The sequence below is a fragment of the Hemitrygon akajei genome, chromosome 8 (genome assembly GCF_048418815.1).
Source record: "Hemitrygon akajei chromosome 8, sHemAka1.3, whole genome shotgun sequence".
Taxonomy (NCBI): Eukaryota; Metazoa; Chordata; class Chondrichthyes; order Myliobatiformes; family Dasyatidae; genus Hemitrygon; species Hemitrygon akajei.
In genome coordinates, this window is record NC_133131.1 from 121,940,266 (window position 1) to 121,966,736 (window position 26,471).

The 26,471-nt window shown below is 38.3% G+C and overlaps 1 protein-coding gene across 1 annotated transcript in view; it reads right to left on the reverse strand.

The window, feature by feature from the left end:
- Positions 1-3,067: 3,067 nt before the first annotated feature.
- The window catches only part of LOC140732213 (pituitary tumor-transforming gene 1 protein-interacting protein-like), a 58,361-nt gene continuing 34,957 nt past the window's right edge, over positions 3,068-26,471 (reverse strand). The window contains exons 6-7 of the mRNA XM_073054506.1: positions 24,136-24,182; positions 3,068-7,305 (exon numbers count right to left, since the gene is read on the reverse strand). Coding sequence (XP_072910607.1) covers positions 7,256-7,305; positions 24,136-24,182 — 97 coding nt within the window. The 3' untranslated portion in view covers positions 3,068-7,255. The remainder of the gene's footprint in view (positions 7,306-24,135; positions 24,183-26,471) is intronic.

Genomic DNA, 26,471 nt, shown 5'->3' on the forward strand with positions numbered 1-26,471 from the left:
GGTGTTTCAAGTTAGAGGTATATGTAAAATGAGAGGCACAGATAGGGTGAATAACCAAGGTCTGTTTCCCATAGTGGCGATGTCTAAAACAAAAGGACATAGGGTTTAAGGTAGCAGTTCCCAAACTTTTTTATACCTACAAGCCTTACCATGAATTGAGGGGTCCATGGACCCCAGGATAGGAACCCCTTGTTTAAGGCAAGAGGGAGGTTGAAAAGATAGAACAGTGAGTGTTGTTTGTATGTATGGGATTTAGTGAAGGTTTTGTCCTGTTCTTTCATGGTCAGCAGATCCATAAGACAAATTGGATGAATGGGCAAAAAAGTGGCAGATGGAATACAGTGTTGGGAAATATATGATAATGTATTTTGGTAAAAGGAACAATAGTGCAGACTATTTAAATGGGGAGAAGGTTCAAACATCAGAGGTGCAGAGAAAACTCCCAGATTTGGATCTTTACAGGTTGAGTCTATGGTGAGGAAGGCAAGTGCAATGTTGTCATTTATTTCAAGGGGAATAGAATATAAAAGAGATAATTCTGAGCCTTTATAAGACACTAGTCAGGCTGTACTTGGGAGTATTGTCAACAGTTTCAGGCACCATATCTCAGAAAGAATGTGCTGTCATTGGAGAGAGTTCAGAAGAGGCGCACAAGGGTTATTCCGTGAATAAAGGGGTTAACATATGAGGAGCATTTGGCAGCTTTGAGCTTATACTCACTGGAATTTAGAAGAATACCGGGGGGGGGGGGGGGGGGGGTCTCATTGAAACCTACCTAATGTTGTAAGGAGTAGATAGAGTGGATGTGGAGAGGATGTTTCCTATGGTGGGGGTATCCAGAACTAGAGGGCACAGCCTCAAAACTGAGGGATGACTCTTTAGAATAGAGACAGAGTTCTTTTTAAGCCAGAAAGTAGTAAATCTGTGGAATGCTCTGCCACAAACAGCAGTGGAGGCCAAGTCCATGTGTATATTTAAGGTGGAAGTTGATCATTTCCTGATTGATCAGGGCATCAAAGGATATGGCGAGAAGACATATGTATGGGGTTGAGTGGGATCTGGGATCAGCCATGATGGAATGGTGGAGCAGATTCAATGGGCTGAATGGCCTAATTCTGCTCCTTTGTCTTATGGAACTGCTTTCTCTGGAGCATCAGAGGCTGTGGGGTGACTTGCTATAAGTATATTAAATTTGAGAGGCATGGGCAAAATAGAGTCTTTTTAATGGGCAAAAAGGTGAGAGGATTAGTTTAAAGGAGGCAAATTTTTGTCTGAAACATACTGACGGAATGGTGGAAGCAGATACAATAGCAACACTTAAGAAGCATTCAAACATATGAACAAGTGGAGAATGGTGAGATACAGACCATGTGCAGGCAGATATGCAATTTAAATTGATGGCATAGTTGGCACAAACATCATGTACTGTTCCATCAAAGAGGATGAGGGGTAAATTTTTCACACAAGATGTAGTTGGTATCTGGAATGAGCTGCCAGAGGAGGTGGTGGAAGCGTAAACAGTAACAACAGTTAAGATCCAGCTGGGCTGATACTTGAATGAAAAGGACTAACAGGAATAGGATCCTGACCCTGATCTGGGCCGTACCTTCCAAATATCCGGACCTGACTTGCACTACCTTACTTTCCCTTTTCTATTTTCTAATTATGATTTATAATTTAAATTTTTATTATATTTACTTCGATTTGTACTCCAGGGAGCACGAAGCGCAGAATCAAATATCACTGTGATGATTGTACGGTCTAGTATCAATTGTTTGGTGACAATAAAGTAAATTAATGCAGGCAAATGGGATTAGTATAGACTAGCTGAAATGCTACTCGTCTTTTGTGGAAGACACAACTGGTAGTCTTGGAAGGTAACCTCATAAAGATCTAGGGGTAGAAGGCCTGGATGCAGACTGTACCATCTTAACACGAGGCAAAAATGAAGTCTGATTGTCTGATCGTCAAAAGCAAAGGAACTGGTCATGCCATAGACGGGAGGGAAAAAAATCAAGCTCCACAAAAGTACTGTTATATTCATCTCAGCAAACCCAGCAATCTATTTGACATAAGCCTCACTGACCTATTGTTACTTGGCTTATTTTTCCCATTCTTCTTAAATAAAGGGGCAACATTGCCCCTCCAGTCTTTTGATACCCACCTTTCATTTATTGTTGTTCCTTTCTGCACCTTGTGGCGCATCAGGCGGCAACCTTGCCATTTCTTTAGCGTTTTTTACAAGGCCGAGTTGCTAGCTTGGTGCTCAACCCAGGACGGATGGAAGTGTGCAAGGAACCAGCTGGATTTGAACCTGGCACTACTCGCCTTGAAGCCTGGTGCAGATGCCACTACACCACAGGCCAGCTACTTTTTGTTAATGAAGATGCAAAAATCTGTCTGAGCCCCAGCAATCTCCTCTCATTTCCTATAGTATCATGGGATAGATCTGATCCAGCCCTGAAGATTTGCTCACCTTATGCATCTTAAGATATTTAACACTAGCATTTTCTTAACACTGACATGCTCCAGACTATCAACTTACCCCTTTCTGAAGTCACTTTCCTCCAAATCCTTAGTGAATATTGACAAGAGCTATTCATTTAGGACACAAAGTTTACCCTTTTGGTCACACAGCAGACCCACTCTTTTCCAACCTGTCCTCTTCTTACTCTTAATACACTGATATGATGACTCTCCTATAATCTACACTTCAAGAACGTGATTGATTGCAATTACCTTTTTCAATTCTGGGACCAAGCCAGGGTGTTGCACTGGTTAAAGATTTTTCAACTAAGTATAATGATGAAAGCCACAAATGTTTTTCTCAAGTACTCACCCTATTTTCAGGTCTCAGGATTTTCTGTTTTGGTTCTCCAGTCACAGGATGACGACCCCCCATAATTGGACATCAGGCACTAGGTCTTTTACTTCACTTTCTGAATCAAGGACATGCAGCAAGGGACAACTGAACTATTTGGTCCAGTACGTCAAATTAAATTACTGCTCAAAATGGATATGGCTCATGTTTGCCCAGCAAGTCACAAAGCTTCAGTCAAGACATGTATTTTGTACATATTTAATTTTATTACAATGAAAAGGAATAGGTCTACACATGTGAAGAAACATCTGTTTAATGAATCATTTATTTTGTCATTTATAGACATTACTAACAAATCATCTATTTGATTTCTACCAGAGAAAAAACAATGTAATACCCTTTTTGTTGACAAAATTTAAAAAAATTCTGAGAATCTGAAATGCCTAAATGCACATATTCTGTCTAATGTAATTTTCCAAATAACCTAACTATATGACAAATGCATACCATTTAATTCTTTAAAAGTAGATACCAATATTCATAATACATGTGGTGTTATGGTGATAAACACATTTTTAACCAGTCCATTTCTGATATGTTGTTAATTACTGTAGTGCAATTTTCAATAAGCCTTTTTGTTTGCAACTAAATTTGCAATCTTCGTGATTACCAAAAGACTCCAATATGACTTTGTCCTATATACAAAGTATATAACTCTGAAAATAGTCCAGTTGTGACACTATCCACCTCTACAAAATACGAGTATAACTAAGCTTTCAGCATTGATAAACTATATTACATGGCAAAAATAATCAAATGCAGCCTATGCTTTTTAAAACATCAAGTGTGCAATATTAAAATAAAGTCAAGAATACAATGTTTTAATTCTTATACAATCAATACAGTAGAAAGAAAATTAAGATAAATATTTAAAAATACACTCATCACAATTATCATTCTGCTGAAAATATATAATTGTTGGTTTTGTTAAAAATATGCAACCACCAACACCTGATTTTGGAAATCAGAAGTATATCTAACTTTAAAAAGGCAATTTGGTATATTTCTAACTGTCAGTTCATCAATATTTCAGGGTTTTAATACTTAAGATTACTAATACAGAAATTGTTAACTTCCTTTTGTTATAATTAAGATCAAAGAGGGTAGTGGCCTCACCCACCAACAGGATACCTATCATCTTTAATGAGATATAATTTTTCACTGTTTGGTTTTACCTCCAGATAGTTACTTAGGGGCAATAATTTGTTATCTAAGTGGACCTGCTAGAAGTTATTGATGAGTCTATGATCATGCAGAATTTAAGGTCCAGTTAATGAATTAGAGGTCCAGTCAATGTCACAGGTCCTTTAGAAATTAGAGCTTTATGTGTCTTCTAACAAATAAACAAATGTCTGGTTCAGCCCGCATCCCACCAGTTCAAGGAATGAAAATGTGTTAGTGGCAGTCAGTGTGGCCCAGGGAGACCTTTGGCAGTTTTTAAAAATGATACAACTGCTGATCTGGGAAGGTGGGCACAAAAAATGGAGGTCAAGATATCAGAGCAGAGATAATTTTATCTTCTTAGATTAAATAGGACAAGTACCTGATAAAATCAATGAGAGTCTGAGAATTCCTATTCCCAAATCTGAAAACTCTGTTAAGCTACAGAACGTCAATTATTAAAGGCCTATTCCATTTTCCTCAGGACTGTGAATCAAGATATTAGCCAAACTACTAGTGCAGGCTGTGAAAATTTTTGTTTAACAGCTACAGTATATATACCATTGAATACAACCAAAACATAACCATTTAAAGTAAGTTAATATCTGGACTAACAGGACCTGCAAAAATCTTCAGTTGTTTTTCCAGACCTTGTAAAAGCTTTTAACTCCATGGAACACAAGCAAATTGTAAAGCTTTGGGTCATACAGAGGTCAATAAGCATTTTACTAGTCTTGTTATGGACATATTGACTTGACAAACTTGACTTATCCAGTGGAAATAAAGCTAAAACTGAGCCCATTTCTATTAATGGGGGTCAAGTAAGGTGACTCACTTTCACCTATTTCATTTCATGAAGTCACAGATCTTTAATTCTATTGTTTAGAAAGTTGGATGTATATTTCTCATCTAGATTATAGTGATATAGGCTGTACTACTTTGGCACAACTCTTAAAGTACAAAAATTCATCAAGAAAATTGCCGGGATTCCATTTGTTTATTTGGGACACTATGCCACTTAAACATGGCAGGAGACTGTTGCTGAACAGGTTCTAACTAGCACCAGTCGTGCACACTTATGTGGCCATTTGACACTACACCATACTTAATGAATAGTTTTTAAAATAGCATCAGTTGTGTAGTATGTTTGTGTTCATAAAGCAGTGATTTCTGTCACTAACAGTTGGCAAGAAATAAGCAGCAAGACAATTCAGAACTGTTTTGCTCACTGCGGTTTCAAGCTTTCAGGCTTGGAGATACCAATGATGGCTGGGAATGGATGGAAGATAAACAATTTGACTACTTCAACAAGTTAGCATCTAAGAAGAACTTGAAGGATCAACAATCATCTTGAAAGTTACAATGAAAATGAAGATTTGGAGGATTTAATCGTCGACTACATTGTATGAAGACAGTCCATTACCTGCACGAGATGTCTTGAATTGGTTTATTTATGGTCGAAAGAATGTGACAGGGTACACGGGATGAATTCCTCCATTGATAACTGTTAGGAACTAATATAGTTTTATAGTACTATAGTACTAATTGGTAGTTTCCAATCTGTTCTGTATTTAATTTAAATACCTAATTTGTTACTCAGTTTGTCTTTTTTTAATACCTTTTTAACTACTTCCATGAAACTTCAGCTAATTGAGGCAGCTGTTTAACTGGGCCAAAATGTACTGGTCCTGATGTGTCCCAGTTAACCACAATACACTGTACTCAAAAATAAGACATTATTTTTAATGCTGTTCAGAATTAGAAAATTAGTAATATTGAACTTGTCTTTTTAATGTTCCGAGTTGTTTTGAATATTTGGGCGGCTGTGTAGATCTGTGCATTTGACTTGATTCAATAGTTAGATGGTCCCACAATTTGTTAAAGGCCAGGTGACAGCCCATACAGATAATAGAAATTTTTATAGAATTTCTAATTCTTTACTTTTATTACTTGCTGATTTTATGTAAGGCATCACAGAATACTTAATTAAAACTCACTATTAGAAACTCTATCAAAAAGTTCGTACATTTGCTGAGCTGTAACAATCATAGAATTTCATACTGGAAAGCTTCTGATTGAGGACTAGGAATGTTCATTTTTCAAGTGTAGATCCTTGACTTAAAAAGGAAATTAAAATAACGTGAGTAATGGCCTGACCTTCTATGTGTTTGATTAAGTGGGTATTAATCTCAAAGATGTGATTATTAGATATAATAAATTGAAGTGTTTTCAAAGTATGGTGAATGATTTGGTTGGGAGTGTTATTGATATTTTGTCAGTGTTATTTTGCAAAAAGATTAATATTTGGAATGATTACAGCCCCAGATGGTCAGGTTAACATACTTTAAGAACAATTGGATAAAGCGTCATATCCCATATAAACAATTTAATTTAGCAATTCAACATATCTGGTTTTAAGTATCAAATACTTAAAAAGATGTAGAAAGATAAATACTGTGGGCACTGCTGGATGACAAAGAAAACCCTGGGCCACATTTTCAGGACATTTATGCATATGGAAACTCTAAGATCAGACATAACAATTTTTGGATTGAATTTGCAATAAACTATTCCAATGTAGATGGACTGCTTTTATGAATAATTTGCTGATGTTGGTAAGGTCCAGATACTACTTTTCATAAAGAGAACTCAGCTGCACCGCTTAAGAGCTTACTGGGCATGAAGAAATGCCAGAGTTTCTCCTCCTCAGTGTTCAAGACCAATTTTATGGACAAATGACTTCTAAACTTTTTTACTTTACACAATTAAGTAGTTGAGCTTAATTTCAGTGCTTTCGTTATTTTCTTTAAATTATAATTTACTTTTTACCTTTATAGTTGTACTTTTTTGTATTAATTTTTAATGTCTTAATTTAACTACTATGATGTTATAACCTACGTAAAGATCAATGCTTTAAGTATTTTCTTTTTATTAGTATATCAAATGATGTAACTAATGCTACAATAAATCCATGGTCTGAACCATACCTCCTTTCCTGTGGTGGACAGCTCTCATAATTTCTTTTGGCTTCATAATTTGATTCTGACTTAACATCTAGTGGTAATAGTCCTAGTACCCTGAAGGGTGTAGCAAGATGTATTTGTTAAATACAAGTATAAAATTATGTAAGTATTAACTAAATATTGAAACAACAGATGGACACCACTGAAATCCATTTAGGCAGTCTTCAAAGTCTGGCTGAACTTCAAAACTCTATTCATTCTCAAACCTGTGAAAGACGGGTTCAGAATTCTGAGAAAGACCTGAAATAAAATTAACAGAAATTAACAGAAATAAAGTACAATAAAGAATTCAGAAACCAAATATCATACCTTTACAATACTTTTCTAGTTCTTACGTTCAGAAAATATGTCTAACCAACTTGACGAAGTTTTCTTGTTGAATAATGAAGTGCTGGTTGGAAGGACAAGTAAACCAGAATCAGTGTCTTCTATCATGCCAACCTACACAGTACCGAGGCTCTAGTTACTTCCAGCCAGTTATGTTGAGTATGCCGCATCATTCACATGCTCAGCAACACTGCTAAAAACTATCATGGAAAGAGATTACCAGGCAAACAGAGAAAAGATACAACTCTGAAAAGAAATGCAACAATCCCACTGACTGCTAAGAATCTCTAAAAATGACCATTTGAAGAAAAGCATTTGGACTGTTATATGTGTATGCTCGATGGAAGTGGCAGAGTAGCTGCATTCAAGCCTTCATGAGTACTCAACTGAGAAAGATGTGATAAGTTTTATAAAACATTTGTTTGGCCTCAATTGAATTATAGTGTACTGTTCTGAGTACCATACTTTTGGCATGAGAGAAGGTGAAAAAGAATTACCATTCAGATTCTGGGGACGCACTCCAGATTAATGGATAAACTGGGGAAGCTAGGATTGTTCTCCTGGAACAAAGGAGCCTGTGATGAAACTTTAGAGAGTGCAGATGAAATTTACCAATATGGTTCCAGGATATTTGAAACCACAGTTATGTGGACAAGGACAGCAAACAAATAGAAACCATTCCCATCATGTTCAAGAACATGAGCTAAATGAAAGTGACTGATAAAAAAACCCAAAAGTGACTTGAGGAATTCAGATTTATTTTTTCTTTTTAAAAACAGTGGTTGGAATGTACTGCTAAATGCTACACTAATCATGGCTCCCATGGTTAGCATGACACTATTACAACTTGGGGAATTCCAGAACTTAAAGAGTTCAATTCTGGTGCCATTCTGGAAGGAGTCTCTGTACGTCCTCCCTGTGGAATGTGTGTGTTTTCCCCAGGTGCTCTGGTTTCCTCCCACAGGCAAAAGAGGTACCAAATAGGTTAATTGCTTGTTTGTAGATTATCTTGTGATTAGGTTAAGATAAATCTGGGTTATGGGGTTGCTGGGGAGGCATGGCTCCAAGGGCCTACTCTGTGCCAAATTGCTAAACAAGTAAAATAATAAATAGAGTTGGTAGTGAAGACGATGTCAACCACCGTGTTCAAAAGTACACCATAGAAGGTGAGAGTCTTCTTTATGCTTATTTATTTTTCAGAATATGTTGTCATTTGCAAGGCCAGAATTTGTTGCACATCCTAATTGTTCTTGAGAAAGTGGTGATAAGCCCTATTCTTGATCACTGCAGTGCTGGACAGAAATGCAATGCAAGTCTGGATGGAATGTGACATGGAGGTGAGCCTGCAAATCATGATATTCCCATGCAAAGTTGCCCTTGCCCTTCTAGGTAGTACAGATTGTAGGTTTATTGCATTCTGTAGTCAATATATATTGCAACCACTGTCCATTGGTGGTGTAGGAAATGACCCAATAAGGTGCTAAAAGGGGTAACAATCAAGCAGGCTGCTCTATCCTGTGTGTCAAGCTACTTGAGAATTTTTGAATCTGCACTCAGACAGACAAGAATTTAGAACACAGAAGAGCAAAGGAACAGTACTTCAGCCAACAATGTCCATGCTAACCACTGATATCAATTTAAACTATTTCTACCTGCTTGCACATTGTATATACATCCTTGCATTGCCTGCCTGCTCATGTATCTGTCAAAATGCCACTTAGAAGTTGCTATTATACCTGCTTCTACCACTTTCCTTAGTAGCAGATTCCAGGCACTCTCCATTCCGCGGAGAAAATTTGCCTCATAGGTTAACTTTAAACTTTCCTTAACACACCTTGATATAGGGTCTTTGTTATGTTTTGTAACACCAGAGGCCAGTCGAAGGAAAAACACAGGAGCCAGGATGTTTCTCTACATAGCTTTCTTTTCGTTTTTTAAGGGCGTTCACATACGATGTAGTGGCATAAAGACATTTCTCAACATCATGAACAAGATTTATAAAGGTATACAAAAATCATTTATAAAGAGTTATGATTTTGTATAGCAAGGGAATTAAGTGTTATGAGGAAAAGGCAGGTCGGTGGAGGTGATCCCACGGCCAAATCAATCATGATCTTATTGAATGGCGGACCAGGCTCAACGGGCAAGTTGGCCTACTCTGCTCCTACTTCTTATGTTATATGTTTGTAGACATTTTTATGCACAAGTATCACCAGGATATCTAAACAAGTGTGGGTTTCCTGGTGAAAAGGTAATTCATACAAACAGACTGCTGTTGCCAGGAAATACTGTTCCAACAGTTTAAGAAATTGTGTACATCCCTCATTTATTGCCGAAGACATAGTGCAAAATGAGAATGCAACAGAGAAAGTTTCAGAATTTACTTTCAACCTTGAAATCCACTTAACATAAAAATAGAAGTGGAATGTCTGAGCTGATTATATGAAATTGGAGCCAACAACAACAAAATGAGCAATGAATAAACCAGGCAAAACAGAAACTCCACTAAAATCTTAATTGCATAGAAACATAGAAAACCTACACACAATACAGGCCCTTCGGCCCACAAAGTTGTGCCGAACACGTCCCTACCTTAGAAATTACTTGGCTTACCTATAGCCCTCTATTTTAATAAGCACCATGTACCTATCTAAAAGCCTCTTAAAAGATCCTATCGTATCCACCTCCACCACCGTTGCTGGTAACCCATTCCACGCACTCACCAATCTCTGAGTAAAAAATTTACCCCTCACAACTCCTCTGTACCTACTCCCCAGCACCTTAAACCCATCTCCTCTTGTGGCAACTATTTCAGCCCTGGGAAAAAGCCTCTGACTATCCACACGATCAATGCCTCTCATCATCTTGAACACCTGTCAGGTCACCTCTCATCCTCCTTTGTTCCAAGGAGAAAAGGCTGAGTTCACTCAACCTATTCTCATAAGGCATGCTCTCCAATCCAGGCAACATCCTTGTAAATCTCCTCTGCACCCTTTCTACGGCTTCCACATCCGTCCTGTAGTGAGGCAACCAGAACTGAGCACAGTACTCCAAGTGGGGTCTGGCCAGGGTCCTATATAGCTGTAACATTACCTCTCGGCTCCTAAATTCAATTCCACAACTCGAAGACAATGAAGAATCAATGAAGACAACTCGAAGCAAAAACCTGAAGCATGAGCTGTCAGAGATCTACTTGGATATGTGATATGAAATCACAGATTGGGCGGAGCATAGGAGGACAATGGCGCCTAACAGTAATTCCTTTGCGTACATCTTTGGAAACGGTTCTATTTCTAGAGTCTCCTTTTGTCCCTTTCAGGGTTCTTATGAAGACCCTGACCTGGAGTTACACGCTGACTTCAGTTCTTTGCAGAAATGGGACCTGCTCTCGGGGCCTCGTGACTGGTTGCTTTTTGATATGCCAAGGATGCAGCCTGGAAGACTAGCATGCCTTCAGGGTGCGAGATTTTCATGGCTCTGGAGGTGGGCGGGTTCAAAGCTGGTGCCGCCGTCTGATGAGTCGTGAGAGTACACAGAAGATAAAAAGCAGCAAGCTGGCTGTGTGCCCAGAGACCCGAGTTCTTTGGGCACAGAGCTTGGAAAAAGCAACGCAACTGACTTTTAACATCATAAATCAGCGAGTTGTTTTGTTATGTCTCCCCACTTGCTGTAAAAGGGGGACACCTCTTTTTTTCTTATTAGGGAGAGAGAGCCTGTGGTCTGTTGAATACCAGGTGAATGAGTAGTCTTTGGGGTACTGCATCTGTGTCTTACTGATGCTTTGCTGCACACTTGAGTGCTTGGTGGGGGATGCTAATGCTTTTTGCTGGTGGCGGAGGGGGGGGGGGTCATTACTCTGCTGCTGCTTGTGCGCAGGAGGGGGGAGTTGGGGGGGGCTTTGGCGTTCTAACATTTAACTGTCATTCATCCTTTGGGGCACTCCTGTTTTCGTGTATCTGTGCGAAATAAAAGAATTTCAGGATGTATATTGTATACATTTCTCTGACATTAAATGTACCTATTAATTTATAAGGCACAGAAATAGGCCCTTCAGCCCAGTTTGTCTAGAACAACTAAGTTGTCTACTTGAGCAAGTCCTATTACCACCTGTTTGGTCCACATACCTCTAAACCTTTCCTATCAAATTCCTTTTAAACTCTGTAATTATATCCATCTCTACCACTTTCTTTGGTAACTCATTCCAAAACCCACCTTCCTTTATAATGGAAAAGCTGCCCTCAGATCCTTTTAAAATCTTTTTTTCTGTATATCTATGCCCTCAAGATTTGGGCTCTGTCATTGTTCACTGCATCTAAGCCATATAGACAGACATGCAGCATGGAAATGGGCCCTTAGGTCCAACTGGTCTATGTTTCCCCTCTAAGCTAGCCCCATATCTCTCTAAACTTTTCCTTATTCATTTAGCTGTCCAAGTATCTTTTAAATGCTGTTAATGTACCTGCCTCAACTGACAGCTCACTTCATATACTGACCACCCTCTAGGTGAAGAAGTTGCCACTAAGGTTCCTGTTAAGTGTCTCCCCTCATCTTAAACCAATGTCCTCCAGTTCTTGATTCCCTAACCTGGCAAAAAGATTGTGAACATTGACTCTATCTATGCCCATCTTGATTTTATATACCTCATTTAAGTTCACCCTTCCTTCTCCTATGCTCATTTAAAAAAGAGTCCCAAACTATTCAGCCTCTCTCAATCCAGCTTGATGTTCGCATTACTCCTGTGGCTGTCTTACCCGGCCTTTGGAATGATCTAAGAGCAGCTAATTAAGCTACAGCACATCTCCGAAATGATTGAGGCAAGTCACAGGAAGAAAATGCAAATTCCACAGTCATGCCCAAGGTCAGGATCAAATCAAGACCTCAGGGTAAAAATGCCAAAAACTGAAGATCACAGATTTAAGGTGAGAGAGCAAGAGTTTAAAGGAGATTTGTGAGGCAATTTATTTTACACAAGGATCAATGGGAAGTGGTGGAAGCAGATATGACAGCAATGCTTAAGAGGCACATGACTAGGCAGGAAACAGAGAGATGTAGACCATGTGCAGGCAGACGAGATTAATTTAAGCTGGCATCATGGCCAGTGCAGAAAGGGTGGTCTAAAGACCCATTCTTTGTGCTGTAATTTTCTATCTTCTATGTACCCTATCTATGCTCCTCATAATTTTGCACACCTCTATCAGGTCTCTCCTCAGTCTCCTCAACTTCAAAAGAAGCAAACCTGCCTATCCAGTCTCTCCTAATCAATCAAACACTCCACCCCAGCAATAACCTGGTGAATCCTCTTGACATTCTCCCCAGAGGATTCATATCCTTGCTCCAGTGTAGTGACTAGAAATGTAAAATATACTGTTGCTATGACCAATGTTATAATATATCCTTGATGCTCTTAGTTTCTACGCTTCATTTGATGAAGGCATACTCTTTCTACACTGCTTTGTGCTTCAGGGATTGTTACAACTTTTGCACCCAGGTGCCTCTCTCTCTCTCTCTCGCTCTCTCTCTCTCTCTCTCTCTCTCTCAATACTCCGTATGTCTACCCCTATTGGTCCTTCACAAGGGTATCGGCCTTCTGCAGTGTGCTCTTATCAGGATAAATTCTATCTGCCATGCTCTGTTCATCTTACCAATTCTTCAGAATCATTGTGTAGCCTACATCTGTACTCCCACTAACACCACTGTCACTAATTTCTGTATCACACCACTCACATTCTAATTGCTAGCATACAAAACAATTGACAAAACAGCCTCAGCACCAATCTTTTTGGTACATCATTGGTCAGAGATTTCCAATCAGAAAAATAATGTCCCATCATTCTCATGTGTCTCCTGTTACCAAGCCAATTTGTCAACTTGCTTGGATCATATGGGCTCTTACCATTTTGACCAATTTCCTACATTGCAAAGGCCTTAAAGATCACATTAACTCACATTACCTTTATTCAGTGCATCTTGTTACAAATTCGAAAAATCCAGTGTAAAGTTCAAAGTAAATTTATTATCAAACTACATATTTGTCACCATGTACTACCCTGACATTCATTTTCTTGCGGGCATTCACAGCAAATACAAAAAATCCATAATGGAATTCAACAGTGGCTGGATGGGAGATGCCAGAGAGTAGTGGTGGATAACTGTTTGTCAGGTTGAAGGCCGGTGACTAGTGGTGTGCCTCAGGGATCTGTACTGGGTTCAATGCTGTTTGTCATATACATTAATGATCTGGATGATGGGGTGGTAAATTGAATTAGTAAGTATGCAGATGATACTAAGATAGGTGGCATTCTGGATAATGAAGTAGGTTTTCAAAGCTTGCAGAGAGATTTAGGCCAGTTTGAAGAGTGGGCTGAACGATGGCAGATGGAGTTTAATGCTGATAAGTGTGAGGTGCTATATTTTGGTAGGAATAATCCAAATAGGATATACATGGTAAATGGTAGGGCATTGAAGAATGCTGTAGGACAGAGTGATCTAGGAATAATGGTGCATAGTTCCCTGAAGGTGGAATCTCATGTGGATAGGGTGGTGAAGAAAGCTTTTGGTATATTGGCCTTTATAAATCAGAGCATTCAGTATAGGAGTTGGGATGTAATGTTAAAATTATACAAGGCATTGGTAAGGCCGAATTTGGAGTATTGTGTACAGTTCTGGTCACCGAATTATAGGAAAGATGTCAACAAAATAGAGAGAGTACAGAGGAGAATTACTAGAATGTTACCTGGGTTTCAGCACTCAAGTTACAGAGAAAGGTTGAACAAGTTAGGTCTTTATTCTTTGGAGCATAGAAGGTTGAGGGGGGACTTGATAGAGGTATTTAAAATTATGAGGGGGATAGATAGAGTTGACGTTGATAGGCTTTTTCCATTGAGAGTAGGCGAGATTCAAACAAGAGCACGAGTTGAGAGTTAGGGGGCAAAAGTTTAGGGGTAACATGAGGGGTAATTTCTCTACTCAGAGAGTGGTAGCTGTGTGGAATGAGCTTCCAGTAGAAGTGGTAGAGGCAGGTTCGGTATTGTCATTTAAAGTAAAATTGGATAGGTATATGGACAGGAAAGGAATGGAGGGTTATGGGCTGAGTGCGGTCAGTGGGAGAGTGAGCAGGTGAGAGTAAGCATTCGGCACGGAGTAGAAGGGCCAAGATGGTCTGTTTCCATACTGTAATTGTTATATGGAATCAACAAACAAAAATCACACACACAAGACAAACAACCAATGTGCCAAAAGACAACAAATTGTGCAAATACAAAAAGATAAATGAAATAATAATAATAAATAAACAACAAAATATCGATAATCTGAGATGAAAAATCTCTGAATGTGAGTCCATAGGTTGTGGAAACTTTCAGTGTTGGGTGAGTGAAAATGAGTGAAGTTACCCCTTCTTGGTTCAAAATCTCTGGTTGAGTTAGATCCTACTAACAGAGTCATTCTGTCTACCTCCAAGAGTAGATTAATCTTGTTCATCAGCAGCTTCCCTACCATTGACATGATACTCAGTGGCCTGCAGTTGCTTGGCTTATCCCTGCTGTCCTTCTTGAATAAAGGTACATTTGCTGTCCTCTAATCATCTGGCACATCACCCATGACCAGTGACGTATTAAAAGTCTGTCCAGCACCTGTAATAACATCAGTTCCCTCCCTGCTGGTCACAACAGCTTCTTCCCCTCTGCCATCTGATTCCTAGATGGACATTGAAGCTTTGGACACTACCTCACTTTTTAAAAAAAAAAAGTATTTCTGTTTTTTTGCACATTTTAAAATATTTATTCAATATACACAATTGATTTATCTGTTTATTTATTAAAATATTTTATTTATTTTTTTCTCTCTCTGCTAGGTTATGTATTGCATTGAACTGCTGCTGCTAAGTTAACAAATTTCATGCCACATGTCGGTGATAATAAATACGATTCTGATTCTATGAGGCCCTGTGGACATCTCTAAACTTGCTCAGATATCTGCCTCATTTTTAATAATAACATGTTCCAGTATGGTACTGTGCAAAAGTATTAACACATGTGTATAGCTAGGATATTATTGTTTCTTTCTTTTTGTATTTGCATAGGCTTTTGCACACTGGTTGAATGCCCAAGTTGGTGAGGTCTTTCATTGATTCTATTATGGTTATTATTTCTATTATGGATTTATTGCATTTGCCTGCAAGAAAATGAATCTCAGGGTTGCATATGGTGACATATATGTACTTTGATAATAAACTTAATTTGAACATATTTCTATGAAATTTCAACTAATTGGGGCAGCTGCTTAATTGGGCCAAAATGTACTGGTCCCAATGTGTCCTAATTAACCGGAATCCACTGTATATTTTATATTATATATCATTTAAGTTATATATTATATTATACAAAAATATATTATCTCCACCAACATGGGCACACGATCACAAATTGTTCAAAATAGAAGATTGGAGATCTATGTATTGCCATTACAGACAAACATAGCCAGTAGAGACCCAGATCAAAATAAACTATCCACAACTATTTTCTGCATTCCAGTGGAAAAAGGAGAATTATATGAATATTTCTAGAAGTTGGACTACCATTGGTTTGGCGCTCAGGTACAGGTTTCTTGATGATCTAAGGGAGAACAGTGTGTACACCAAATGGTGTATTTTCACTGTGAGAGGAACCTGTTGATTCAGAATTATAAAGTTCAGTCCAACTTGTCCATTGCAACCATTTTAGTCCATATTAATTTAAATCTTTCCTATCCATGTACCTGTCCATTTTTTTTAAACATTATAGTTGTGCCTGACCCTAATCCTGCTCTGGAAGCTCATCCCATATACCCACCACCTTCGATGTAAAAAAAAAACTTGCAGATGTTGGAATCTGGAACAAAACACAAGATGATGGAAGAAATCAGTAGATCAGGCATCACCTATGGAGAGTCATGGATAGCCAACATTTTAAGGTGAGACCCTTCACCTTCACTGACCTCCTTCTGAATCTTCCCTGCAACCTCTCTAGCTTAATCACATACTTCTGCACTGTGAAAATTGCAAATAATGGCAAATTGGATATGTTGAAACAAAATGTTATATGATCTTCTACTTACAATAGATAAAGTGTAATCATTAAGTGTAAAGTTTGACCGTGAACTTGTAATTAGCAAGTTTGGCGTTGCCTTTCAAATAAAACACAAAGTTAAGCCAGCAACTAAGTTGTAGTGCTGAAGATTTGTGCTGCATAACTAATAACATCTCCAATCATGGTACCAGTATTCACCGACTGTCATAACTACATGAAACTGACAGTAACTCTGAAATTGTCCAAGGAAGTGCAAGCGGTGTTTTCTATGTGTCCAAAGGAAGAGAACAGCTACAAGAGATTTAGCAAGGTTTTAAAAAGCTTATTATTTCAAAATGACTTAAAATAAGTTCTTGTATATCAAAATTTAAAAAGACTAAGGATGTTTTATTTAAGTAATTATCTAATAGGTCAATTAGCTTAGATTTGTTAAATATATCTTCAAGGTTTAAAAGTTTAGACATGCCTTGCCTCCATAAACAACGGCAACTCTGATAGTGCGTAATGCCTTTTCTTCTGATTTTGTGGGAGGAGTTAATGCTTTAGAGCTACACAGAACAGACGTAGAAAAGCATGGTGTGGAAAATTTTCCCAATGTTTTCTTCAAATTTATACAAGGAAGATCACTGATGAATGCAGTCTAAAAATCAAGGTCAATGAGTTTTGACAACATGCTGCTGACCACAAAACCTATGCCATTTTAGTTTAATCTTCAATGAACAATTATACTTTTGAAACTTAGCAGAAGTTATTGTGAATAGCACAATCACTGAGCATCTAAGAATAACCTAAATAAATTGAAACATCAGCAAAGAGTTCTAAGTTCAACACTGTTACTGATTAAAAACAGATGTGTAACCAAACCTTGGTTAAAAAAAAATCACTGGGCCTACATGAACAATGTCACTCACTGTGTTCCTTTTCCCAGTTAAAATAGATCCTAGCTTTGGAATTTTGCTTAAAATTGCATCACAATTTTCAGAGATTAGATTTCTCCATCATGGAATGATACAACACACAAGGAGCCCATTCACTTCTTCATATATACTGTATTGTTGTCTGTTCTTCTACATTAGCCTTCCACAAATTTCACAAAGACAGCAAATACCTTTCTTTCAAATATATGTCCGGATATACAATGATCACCAAACCTGTTTCTATGACCTCTTTGAGCATTGCACTCTGGACTGGGTGAACTTGATGAATAAAACAGTTTCTCATTGCTGATTATGAACTTTCTGCTAATTATCTTTAATCTGACTGCCACAGTAATTGAATTTAAACTCAGCAGAAATAGCTCTGTCAAGTTTATTCTGAAATAAATTCTCCCTATAGTTCTGTTTGTTCAAAGCACAAATCTATTTTTCCAATCTCACAATTTATAGAAACCCCTCATGTAGGCACGTTTTTGGTAAATCGCCACTGCATGCTTGCCAAGACACTAACATTCAAAAAGTAGTGTCCAAAGTGAGGGCCCAATATGGGCTCACTAAACATTTATAAATAATTTGCTGCAACGTGCTTGCTTTTGTACCTTTGAATTGATTCTAAAGGATGAAGCTCCACTACAATTTATTTTTGTGCACTTTATGGGTAGGTCTGTAGTCTAGTGTAGTTTTTTTTTCTGTGTTGTTTTTACGTAGTTCAGTGTAGTTTTTGTACTGTTTCATGCAGCACCATGGTCCTGAAAAATGTTGTCTCGTTTTTACTGTGTACTATATCAGCAGTTATGGTCGAAATGACAATAAAAAGTGACTTGACTTGATTAAAACTTATAATGGTGGGAATTCTGTGAGAATACTGGAAAATCACCAACATTTTGTTGTCAATGCTCCACAGAACTGTGAGAAATTTTGGGATTCTTTCCCACGCTGAAGTTTCAACATCAGCCTGTAGGCATTGTTCCAATCATGAATTTGAGATGGAGTTCAAGGAATATGACTTGGGCTAATTGCCGCTACTTTGACGTAATTCATTCAAAGAATTTGTGACATATCTGAGATAGCAAATACATTTTCCTTTGAGCTTAATACAACAAAATAGTTCCAAGGCATCCAAGTAGATAATGAATTAAAAAAGATCTTCATGTCTTTTATTAAGAATCTTTAATTTGGAGCTTTGCTCCTTGAACTGATTACCCAGTTGGGCTATTTCTGTTTCCAGTTAAGAATTATCACAGATTTTAGATGCACAGTGAAACAGAGATTTACCTGAACCTCCTTTAACCTGCTCCAATGCATTCTCTGTTTGAAGTATGGCCTTTTCTATGAAAACGAGACTAAGAATGGACATGATGTCTGTTTTGCAGAGTACCCACTCTCCGCCTGTAATAGCCAATTTAAGCTTCCATTTGCATGTCATTTCGACTCTTCTTCCAATTCCTTATTAAACAGTCTGTCCTTAGCCTTCTCCACTGTCATGGTGAGGTTAAAAGCAAACCAGAAAACAGCCCCTCATGTTCTGCTTGGTTGCCAACATCCCAATGACATAAACATTGAATTTTCCAATTTTAGGTTATTCACACCCCATGCATTCCTTCCCCATACCCAAATTCTAGACGAAGGGTCTTGGCCCGAAATGTTGTCAGCGCTTATCCCTATAGATGTTGCCTGGCCTGCTGTGTTCCACCAGCATTTTGTGTGTGTTGCCCAAATTCTCTCCATTTGTTCACCTTTTCTGTCCCTACCCTACCCCTTACCAACACTTGTTACCCTCCCACCATCTACTTCCATCTGCCCATTACCTACATGCCTATATATCTGATTTCCTCCCCCTTGGTTCACCATCCCTAAGCTCTCCCTTGCCTCGATCCAACTGCCAATCATTCCTTCCTTATCTATTTCTACACATCACCTACCAGCCTCGGACTCTACCCTCACCCTTCGTTCCCCCACCTGGTTTCACCTGCCTAACTGGTAATTATTGACTACAGGAGGAGGAAACCAGAGGTCCATGAGCTTGTCTTCAGAACCAGAATCAGGTTTAATATCGCTGGCGTACCAAATGTAATTTTTCTGCGACAGCAGTACATTATAATACATAATAATAATTTTAAAAATATAAATTACAATAATATATCATTGTAATTTTAAAAAATTATCATGTATATATTATATAATACATATACTTATTCAAATATTGTAATTTACAGTTTTTAAATTATGAATTACAATGTACTGCTGCTTCAGAACCAAAGCAGTATGCCATGAAATACAGCAGTGCAAAAAGAGAGGGGAAAATAGTGAGGTAGTGTTCGTGGATTCATTGCAGTATCAGAGGTGGAGAGGCCAGAAGCTTTAAATTTCTCGATGTTATAATTTCAGAAGATCTGTCCTGGGTCCCACATATAACTTCCATTACAAAGATGGCACAGCAGTGCCTCTATTTTCTTGAAAGTTTGTGTAGATTCGGCATGTCATCTAAAGCTCTGAAAAACTTCTATAGATGTGTGGGAGAGCATATAGACTGGTTGCATAACATCTTGATATGGAAACACAAACACCCTTGAACAGAAAAGCCTACAAAAAGTATGGATATGGCCCAGTCCATCATTGCCCTCCTCATCATTGAGCACATTTACATGGAGATATCTCAGAAAAGCAGCACCTAACATCAAGGACTCCCACCATCCACACCATATTCTCTTCTCATTGCTGCCATCAAGGAGGTGGTACAGGAGCCTCAGGACTCACACTACCAAGTTCAGGAACAGTTATGACCACTCAACCATCAGGCTGTTGAACCAGAGGGGATAACTTCACTCACCACATCACTCAACTGTTCCCACAATCCATGGACTCACTTTCAAGGCTTCTTCATCTCATGTTCTCTATATTTATTGCTTATTTACTTTTTTTTTCTCTTTTGTATTCACATAGTTTGTCTTGTTGGGTGTGGTCTTTCATTGATTCTATTGTGTTTGTATTTACTGTGAATCTCAAGCTCATTTATGGTGACATACATGTACTTTGATAATAAATTCACTTTGAACTTTATTTTCCCCTTATCTGTTTTCACCTGTCACCTTCCAGCCTCTGCCTCAACACTCACCTATAACCTAGCAGCCTTTGTCTGACCCCCTCCCTCTCACTTCTGTATATTTATTATCTTTCCTCTAAGTCATGATGCAGGAGTTTGACCCAAAACACTCCTCTGCCTCCAAAGATGCTTCTCAATCTGCTGAGTTTGTCTTTTGCTTTAGGCTGTAGCATGTGTAGACTCTAGTGTCTCTTAAAACCATTATGATGTTAGAGTCATACAGGTCAGTTCAGGAGGACAGATTTCCTATTCTAATGAGCATTAGTGAATCACTTGTGTTCTTTTCATTACAATCTAGTAATTTCCAGACATTAATACTGACATCAGTTCTTATTTTCAGACAAACTGAATTATTTAAATTTAAATTCCCCAGTTCCTGAGGCACATGACTTACAGAAATTTCAGAACTTATGGCTAAATATACTCAGCAGGCCAGGCAGCATCTATGGTAAAGAGTACAGTCGATGTTACTCTTTTCCATAGATGCTGCCTGGCCTGCTGGGCTCCTCCAGCATTTTGAGAGTGTTGCTTGAATTTCCAGCATCTGCATATTTTCTCTTGTTAGGGATTGGGCCAATTATACTGTGTGCTTCTAGTCCATCATTATTATTACTATTGCAATAGAAGTGCCAAAATTATACATACAACAGGATATGCAGTGTAAATCAAGTATTTAACAGGATGGTAAACAAGTGATTTGGCCAACATGATTAAGTTAAAGTATTTGTGTAAAAGAGCAAAGCAGTTCTAAAGAAGATCAAAATTTGATCACCAAAAAGATATTGGCCCAAACTGTTCAGCCTTCTGTTTCACAGAGAACAGTTGGTTGATAATATTGCACATGTTATCTTGCTCCTGATTTCACCAACACATTGGAAAGTAGAAGTCTGGAATCACATGGAGCTAAGATAACGGAACATCCGAAAGACAAGAGATGTTGCATATGGTGGAAATGGTGAGCAACGCACACAAAATGATAGAGAAACTCAACAGGTCAGACAGCATCTATGGAGGGAAATAAACAATTAACATTTTGTGCTGAGACTCTTCTTCGAGGAGGTAGCCCTGTTGCCTTCAAGCATGAAGGTTTCTAGCCCAAAATGTTGACTCTATTTCCTTCCATAGATCCTATCAGACCTGCTGAGTTTCTCCAGCATTTTGTGTGTGTGTGTTGCTAGAACACCTGACAGTCTGCTTCGCTGCTGGACCTAGTTTAGTAGAAGCAGAGCACTTTACATCTGATTTCACAACTCGTGACCTCATTCATCTGAATGGGTCACCAACTTGGATGAAAGGAAAATAGAACCTTAAAGAGATACAGGGTGGAAACAGGCCATTCGGTCCAATGAATCTGTGCTGATCAGCAAGCATCCATTTTGACATTAAACCTAGCCTAACCTATCTATTCTCTCTACATTTCAATCAGCTACCAACACCACACCCTCAGCTCCAGGTTGTACAACTCATCTATGAACACAGCAGTTTACAGTGGCCAATTAACTTTCAAACTCACAAACTTTTCAAATTAGCAGGAAACCACAGTGCCTGGAAAAAACCCATATAGTGACATGGAAACCAAGAAACTCTACAGAGGCAGCACCGGAGGTTAAGATTAATTCTGCATCACTGGAGCTACAAGTTAGTAACTCTTAACTGCACTGCAGTGCTGCCCTACTATGTGCCCACCACTGTTTCATAACCTTGAAGCATCCATTTCAACTACGTGCAGCCTCTGTAACATACTTTTTTTTCCCAATTACACCTTTTAATAATTAAATGTATACAGTTAAATGGTTTACATTTTTTATTTTAATTATTTTTAGAAAAATTATAAGCTAAATGTATTTTTTCAACTTTGTCTTATATCTTTAACCATTTTAATCATATTTAAAACTGCCTTTAAATGGCTGTTTTTGGTACAGAATTGGAAATATTCCAAATACCTTTGAGAGCACAAGCTATCCAACAGGGCAACCTAATGGTTAATCCTCAGTAACCATCATCTGAGACCTGGTCACTTTTCAAGGATTGCTCTGTTTTGTGGGATAGTTGTGTCATCAAGGTCCAGAGCTCATTTTGAATTGCAGGGCTTCAAAATGGGACATGAACTGGATCACACAAAAACTGACCTAATGATTCAGTTTTATAATGATAGATTCAGCTAAAACGTCATGATGGTGATGAAAAAGTGCCCTTGAATAAAAGTTTTAAGGACTTCAGAGTAGCTTTTTGCAGCAGTAATAGATGATTCAAGTTAAGGTTGTGTAATAGTTGTATTCAAGAAATCAGTAGTATTGTCAAGGAATGAAAGATCGTGAATTCTCTGCTTTAAAACACATCTTCCTCACTTGCTTCTCCTAAGTGCCTCAATGTCATTACTTCAGCTACTCCACATTCTAATCAACATCATCACATTCTATTCATTATCAACAGGATCCCAAGAAATGAAAGCAGCAATAATCCACAGGGCCTGGAGCTTTCTCTGCTGGTCAATAAATAGCTCGGCTTCAAGAATACTTTTTTGTACAATTCATCTAACACCTAAAAACCTACCTACTTCAGCCCTGAATCCACCCAATCACTAAACATCTACAATTGCTGAGGCCTCTACATAAAGAGTACCTTTGTGACATTAGACTAAACGTCTGGCCTTCATTCTGAGAATATACACTTGAGCTGAGGAAACAGTATTTTGGCACCAATCATGACGATCAGTCTGAAAATCTTATGCAGTATCACTTTGAATTGTTCAAAACATCACTGGCCAAACTTTCGGTTTATCTTCAGAGTACAACCCTCATCCCAGCAGTAAATATTGTACATCTTTTATGTTCTGGAAGGCAACAATCATTTTTCCAGTTGAGACCAGATTTGCACAGAATACTCCAAATGAGTTCACAGTGAAGTCCAGAACATTCTCTGCATGTTCATGTGTACTCTACACTCCTTGCAATGATGGACAACATAGCACTTACCTTCCTAATTACATTTAACCTGCATCTCTTTATTCTGTGACTCAATAACCAATGCACAATGTCTTTGTGCCCCAGCATTTACCAATTGCTCATGATTTAAAATGTTGTCTGCTCTTTCCCAAAGAAGCACAGAGCATCACATTTTTCACCATTATTCTTCTAATACCTTCTTACCCATTCAATTAACCTTGCTACAATCCCTGTTTATCTTTTTAACAGCTCATTTTTTCCTCCTTATGTTAATGGCAAACTTGGATTGTTTATTTTCTGCTTTCCTTAACTCATTAATATAAACTGTAAGTAGAAGGTAGAGAATTGTGACCCAGTAGCAATTGTCTACTATCCCTTATCCATGCTTATCACATCCCAGTCTTATGAAATTTAATATTATATAATGACCATGTATCATAGTTTGTTAGCTGCTTTTTAAAAAACTAAGTACATTGCATGCAGTGATTTTCTTATTATCCACCTTTAATATCTGTAGTGATGAAGAAATACTGATGGAAAGTAAGACTGACATGGCATGTAGAAGACAAATGACAGAATTATTATTTGATTGCAACCTTACACTAATGAAATTTACAAAAATATTTTAATATGCAAGACAAATTGATATGATGTGAGGCATTATTAAAAAGTAATGGCAAATGACATTGACATACCATATTTTTTGCGGATTTCTTCGTAAAGTGCACTCATATCTGATTTTCTGAAAAAAATTATAAAATGATTAGATTTCCAAATGAAAATTCCTAGACTCAAACATTAGCTGGCAAACATCAATAAAGTTATAAAAGCTATAAAATTTACAGAATTAAAGAATTAGAAATAATTTCAAAATAATTCATTAAAAGAGGTGTAAATTATTATACTTAAAATGGCACTTACTTTCTGTTGCCAATTAAACACTGGAATTACACTGATCTTTTTCAGCAAATATACAGACAGCAATATGTTCCCTTGTAGCGATGTGCTACACACAGCGCTGAAATAACGACACGCAGTTGGTAAGTCGTTTCGAGCCTAGTTTATTCAAATTTCGCAGTGCTGGTATTTAAATCCCTAGCGCCCGCCCTCTCCGGGCGGAAATGACATCGGAGGTGCATTACCAAAGTCTCCCCCCACGCGCTGGCTATTTGTGAGCCGGTTCGCCTGCACAGAAAGTGGGTCACCACACCCTCATTTTTCTCCCAACTTAAAGATTCAAACCTCTGAAAATAGTTTATTCTTCTCAGTCCTAGATAGCCAGCCCTGAAACTATTAACACTGATTATAGATTCTTAGGAAACAGCCACTTGACACCTACTCTTTAAACCTTCTTATGCAACTTCTACTGTTTTGAAGATACTTCATTCAGAACAGTGAAAGTAATATGTCCTTGACAAATAAAATGTATAGCATGATCTGTTATATCAAGTAGTTCCAAAATCAGGGAGATCACAAACACAGCAGAAATAATAAATATCACAATTTTCAGCCATTAGTGATACTTCACCCTATAATAGCCATCTTCTTAGAATTTTACATAATGATCAAAACAAAGATAGAATTTTAAAAGACAAGATCATTCTAGAAATTTTAGAACCCCTGCTGATGCTGCTGTACTCATGAAACATTCTACAATTATTATTCTCCTTGCAATATAACTGAAGGATCAGTAGAATATTTTTGAAAGAATACAGAAAACAAGATTTTAATTACATATTTAACCCAAACAACCCGAAAGGCTTCCCAGAGTTTTAAAATCTATCCAATATACATATAATTTATTTATTTATTTTTAGAAAGCACATAGAACATAAAAAACCTACAGCACAATACAGGCCTTTTGGCCCACAAAGCTGTGCCGAACATGTCCTTACCTTAGAACTACCTAGGCTTACCTATAGCCCACTATTTTTCTAAGCTCCATGTATCCAACCAGAAGTCTCTTAAAAGACATTATCGTATCCGCCTCCACCACCGCCGCCGGCAGCCCATTCCATGCACTCACCATTCTCTGCGTAAAAATCTTACCTGACATCTCCTCTGTACCTACATTAAGTCACCTTCTATTGTCATTTCAACCATAACTGCTGGTACAGTACACAGTAAAAATGAGATGACTTTTTCAGGACCGTGGTGCTACATGAAACAATACAAAAACTACACTGAACTACGTAAAACAACACAAAGAACTACACTACACTGCAGACCTACCCAGGACTGTACAAAATGCACAAAACAGTGCAGGCATTACAATAAATAATAAACAAGACAATAGGCACAATAGAGGGCAGTAGGTTGGTGTCAGTCCAGACTCTGGGTATTGAGGAGTCTGATGGCTTGGGGAAAGAAACTGTTACAGTCTGGTGAGAAAGCCCAAATGCTTCGGTGCCTTTTCCCAGATGGCAGGAGGGAGAAGAGTTTGTATGAGGGGTGCGTGGGGTCCTTCACAATGCTGTTTGCTTTGCCGATGCAGCGTGTGGTGTAAATGTCTGTAATGGCAGGAAGAGCCCGTTGATCTTCTTAGCTGACCTCACTATCCGCTTCAGGGTCTTGCGATCCGAGATGGTGCAATTTCTGAAACAGGCAGTGATGCAGCTGCTCAGGATACTCTCAATACAACCTCTGTAAAATGTGATGAGAATGGGGGGTGGGAGATGGACTTTCCTCAGCCTTTGCAGAAAGTAGAGATGCTGCTGGGCTTTCTTTGCTATGGAGCTGATGTTGAGGGACCAGGTGAGATTCTCTGCCAGGTGAACACCAAGATATTTGGTGCTCTGAACAATCTCTACCGAGGAGCCATTGATGTTCAACGGAGAGTAGTCGCTGCGTGTCCTCCTGAAGTCAACAACCATTTCTTTTGTTTTGTTCACGTTCAGAGACAGGTTGTTGGCTCTGCACCAGTCCGTTAGGATCCAAGCACCTTAAAACTTTGCCCTCTCATGCTAGCCATTTCAGCCCTGGGAAAAAGCCTCTGACTATCCACACGATCAATGCCTCTCTATTTTCTGTA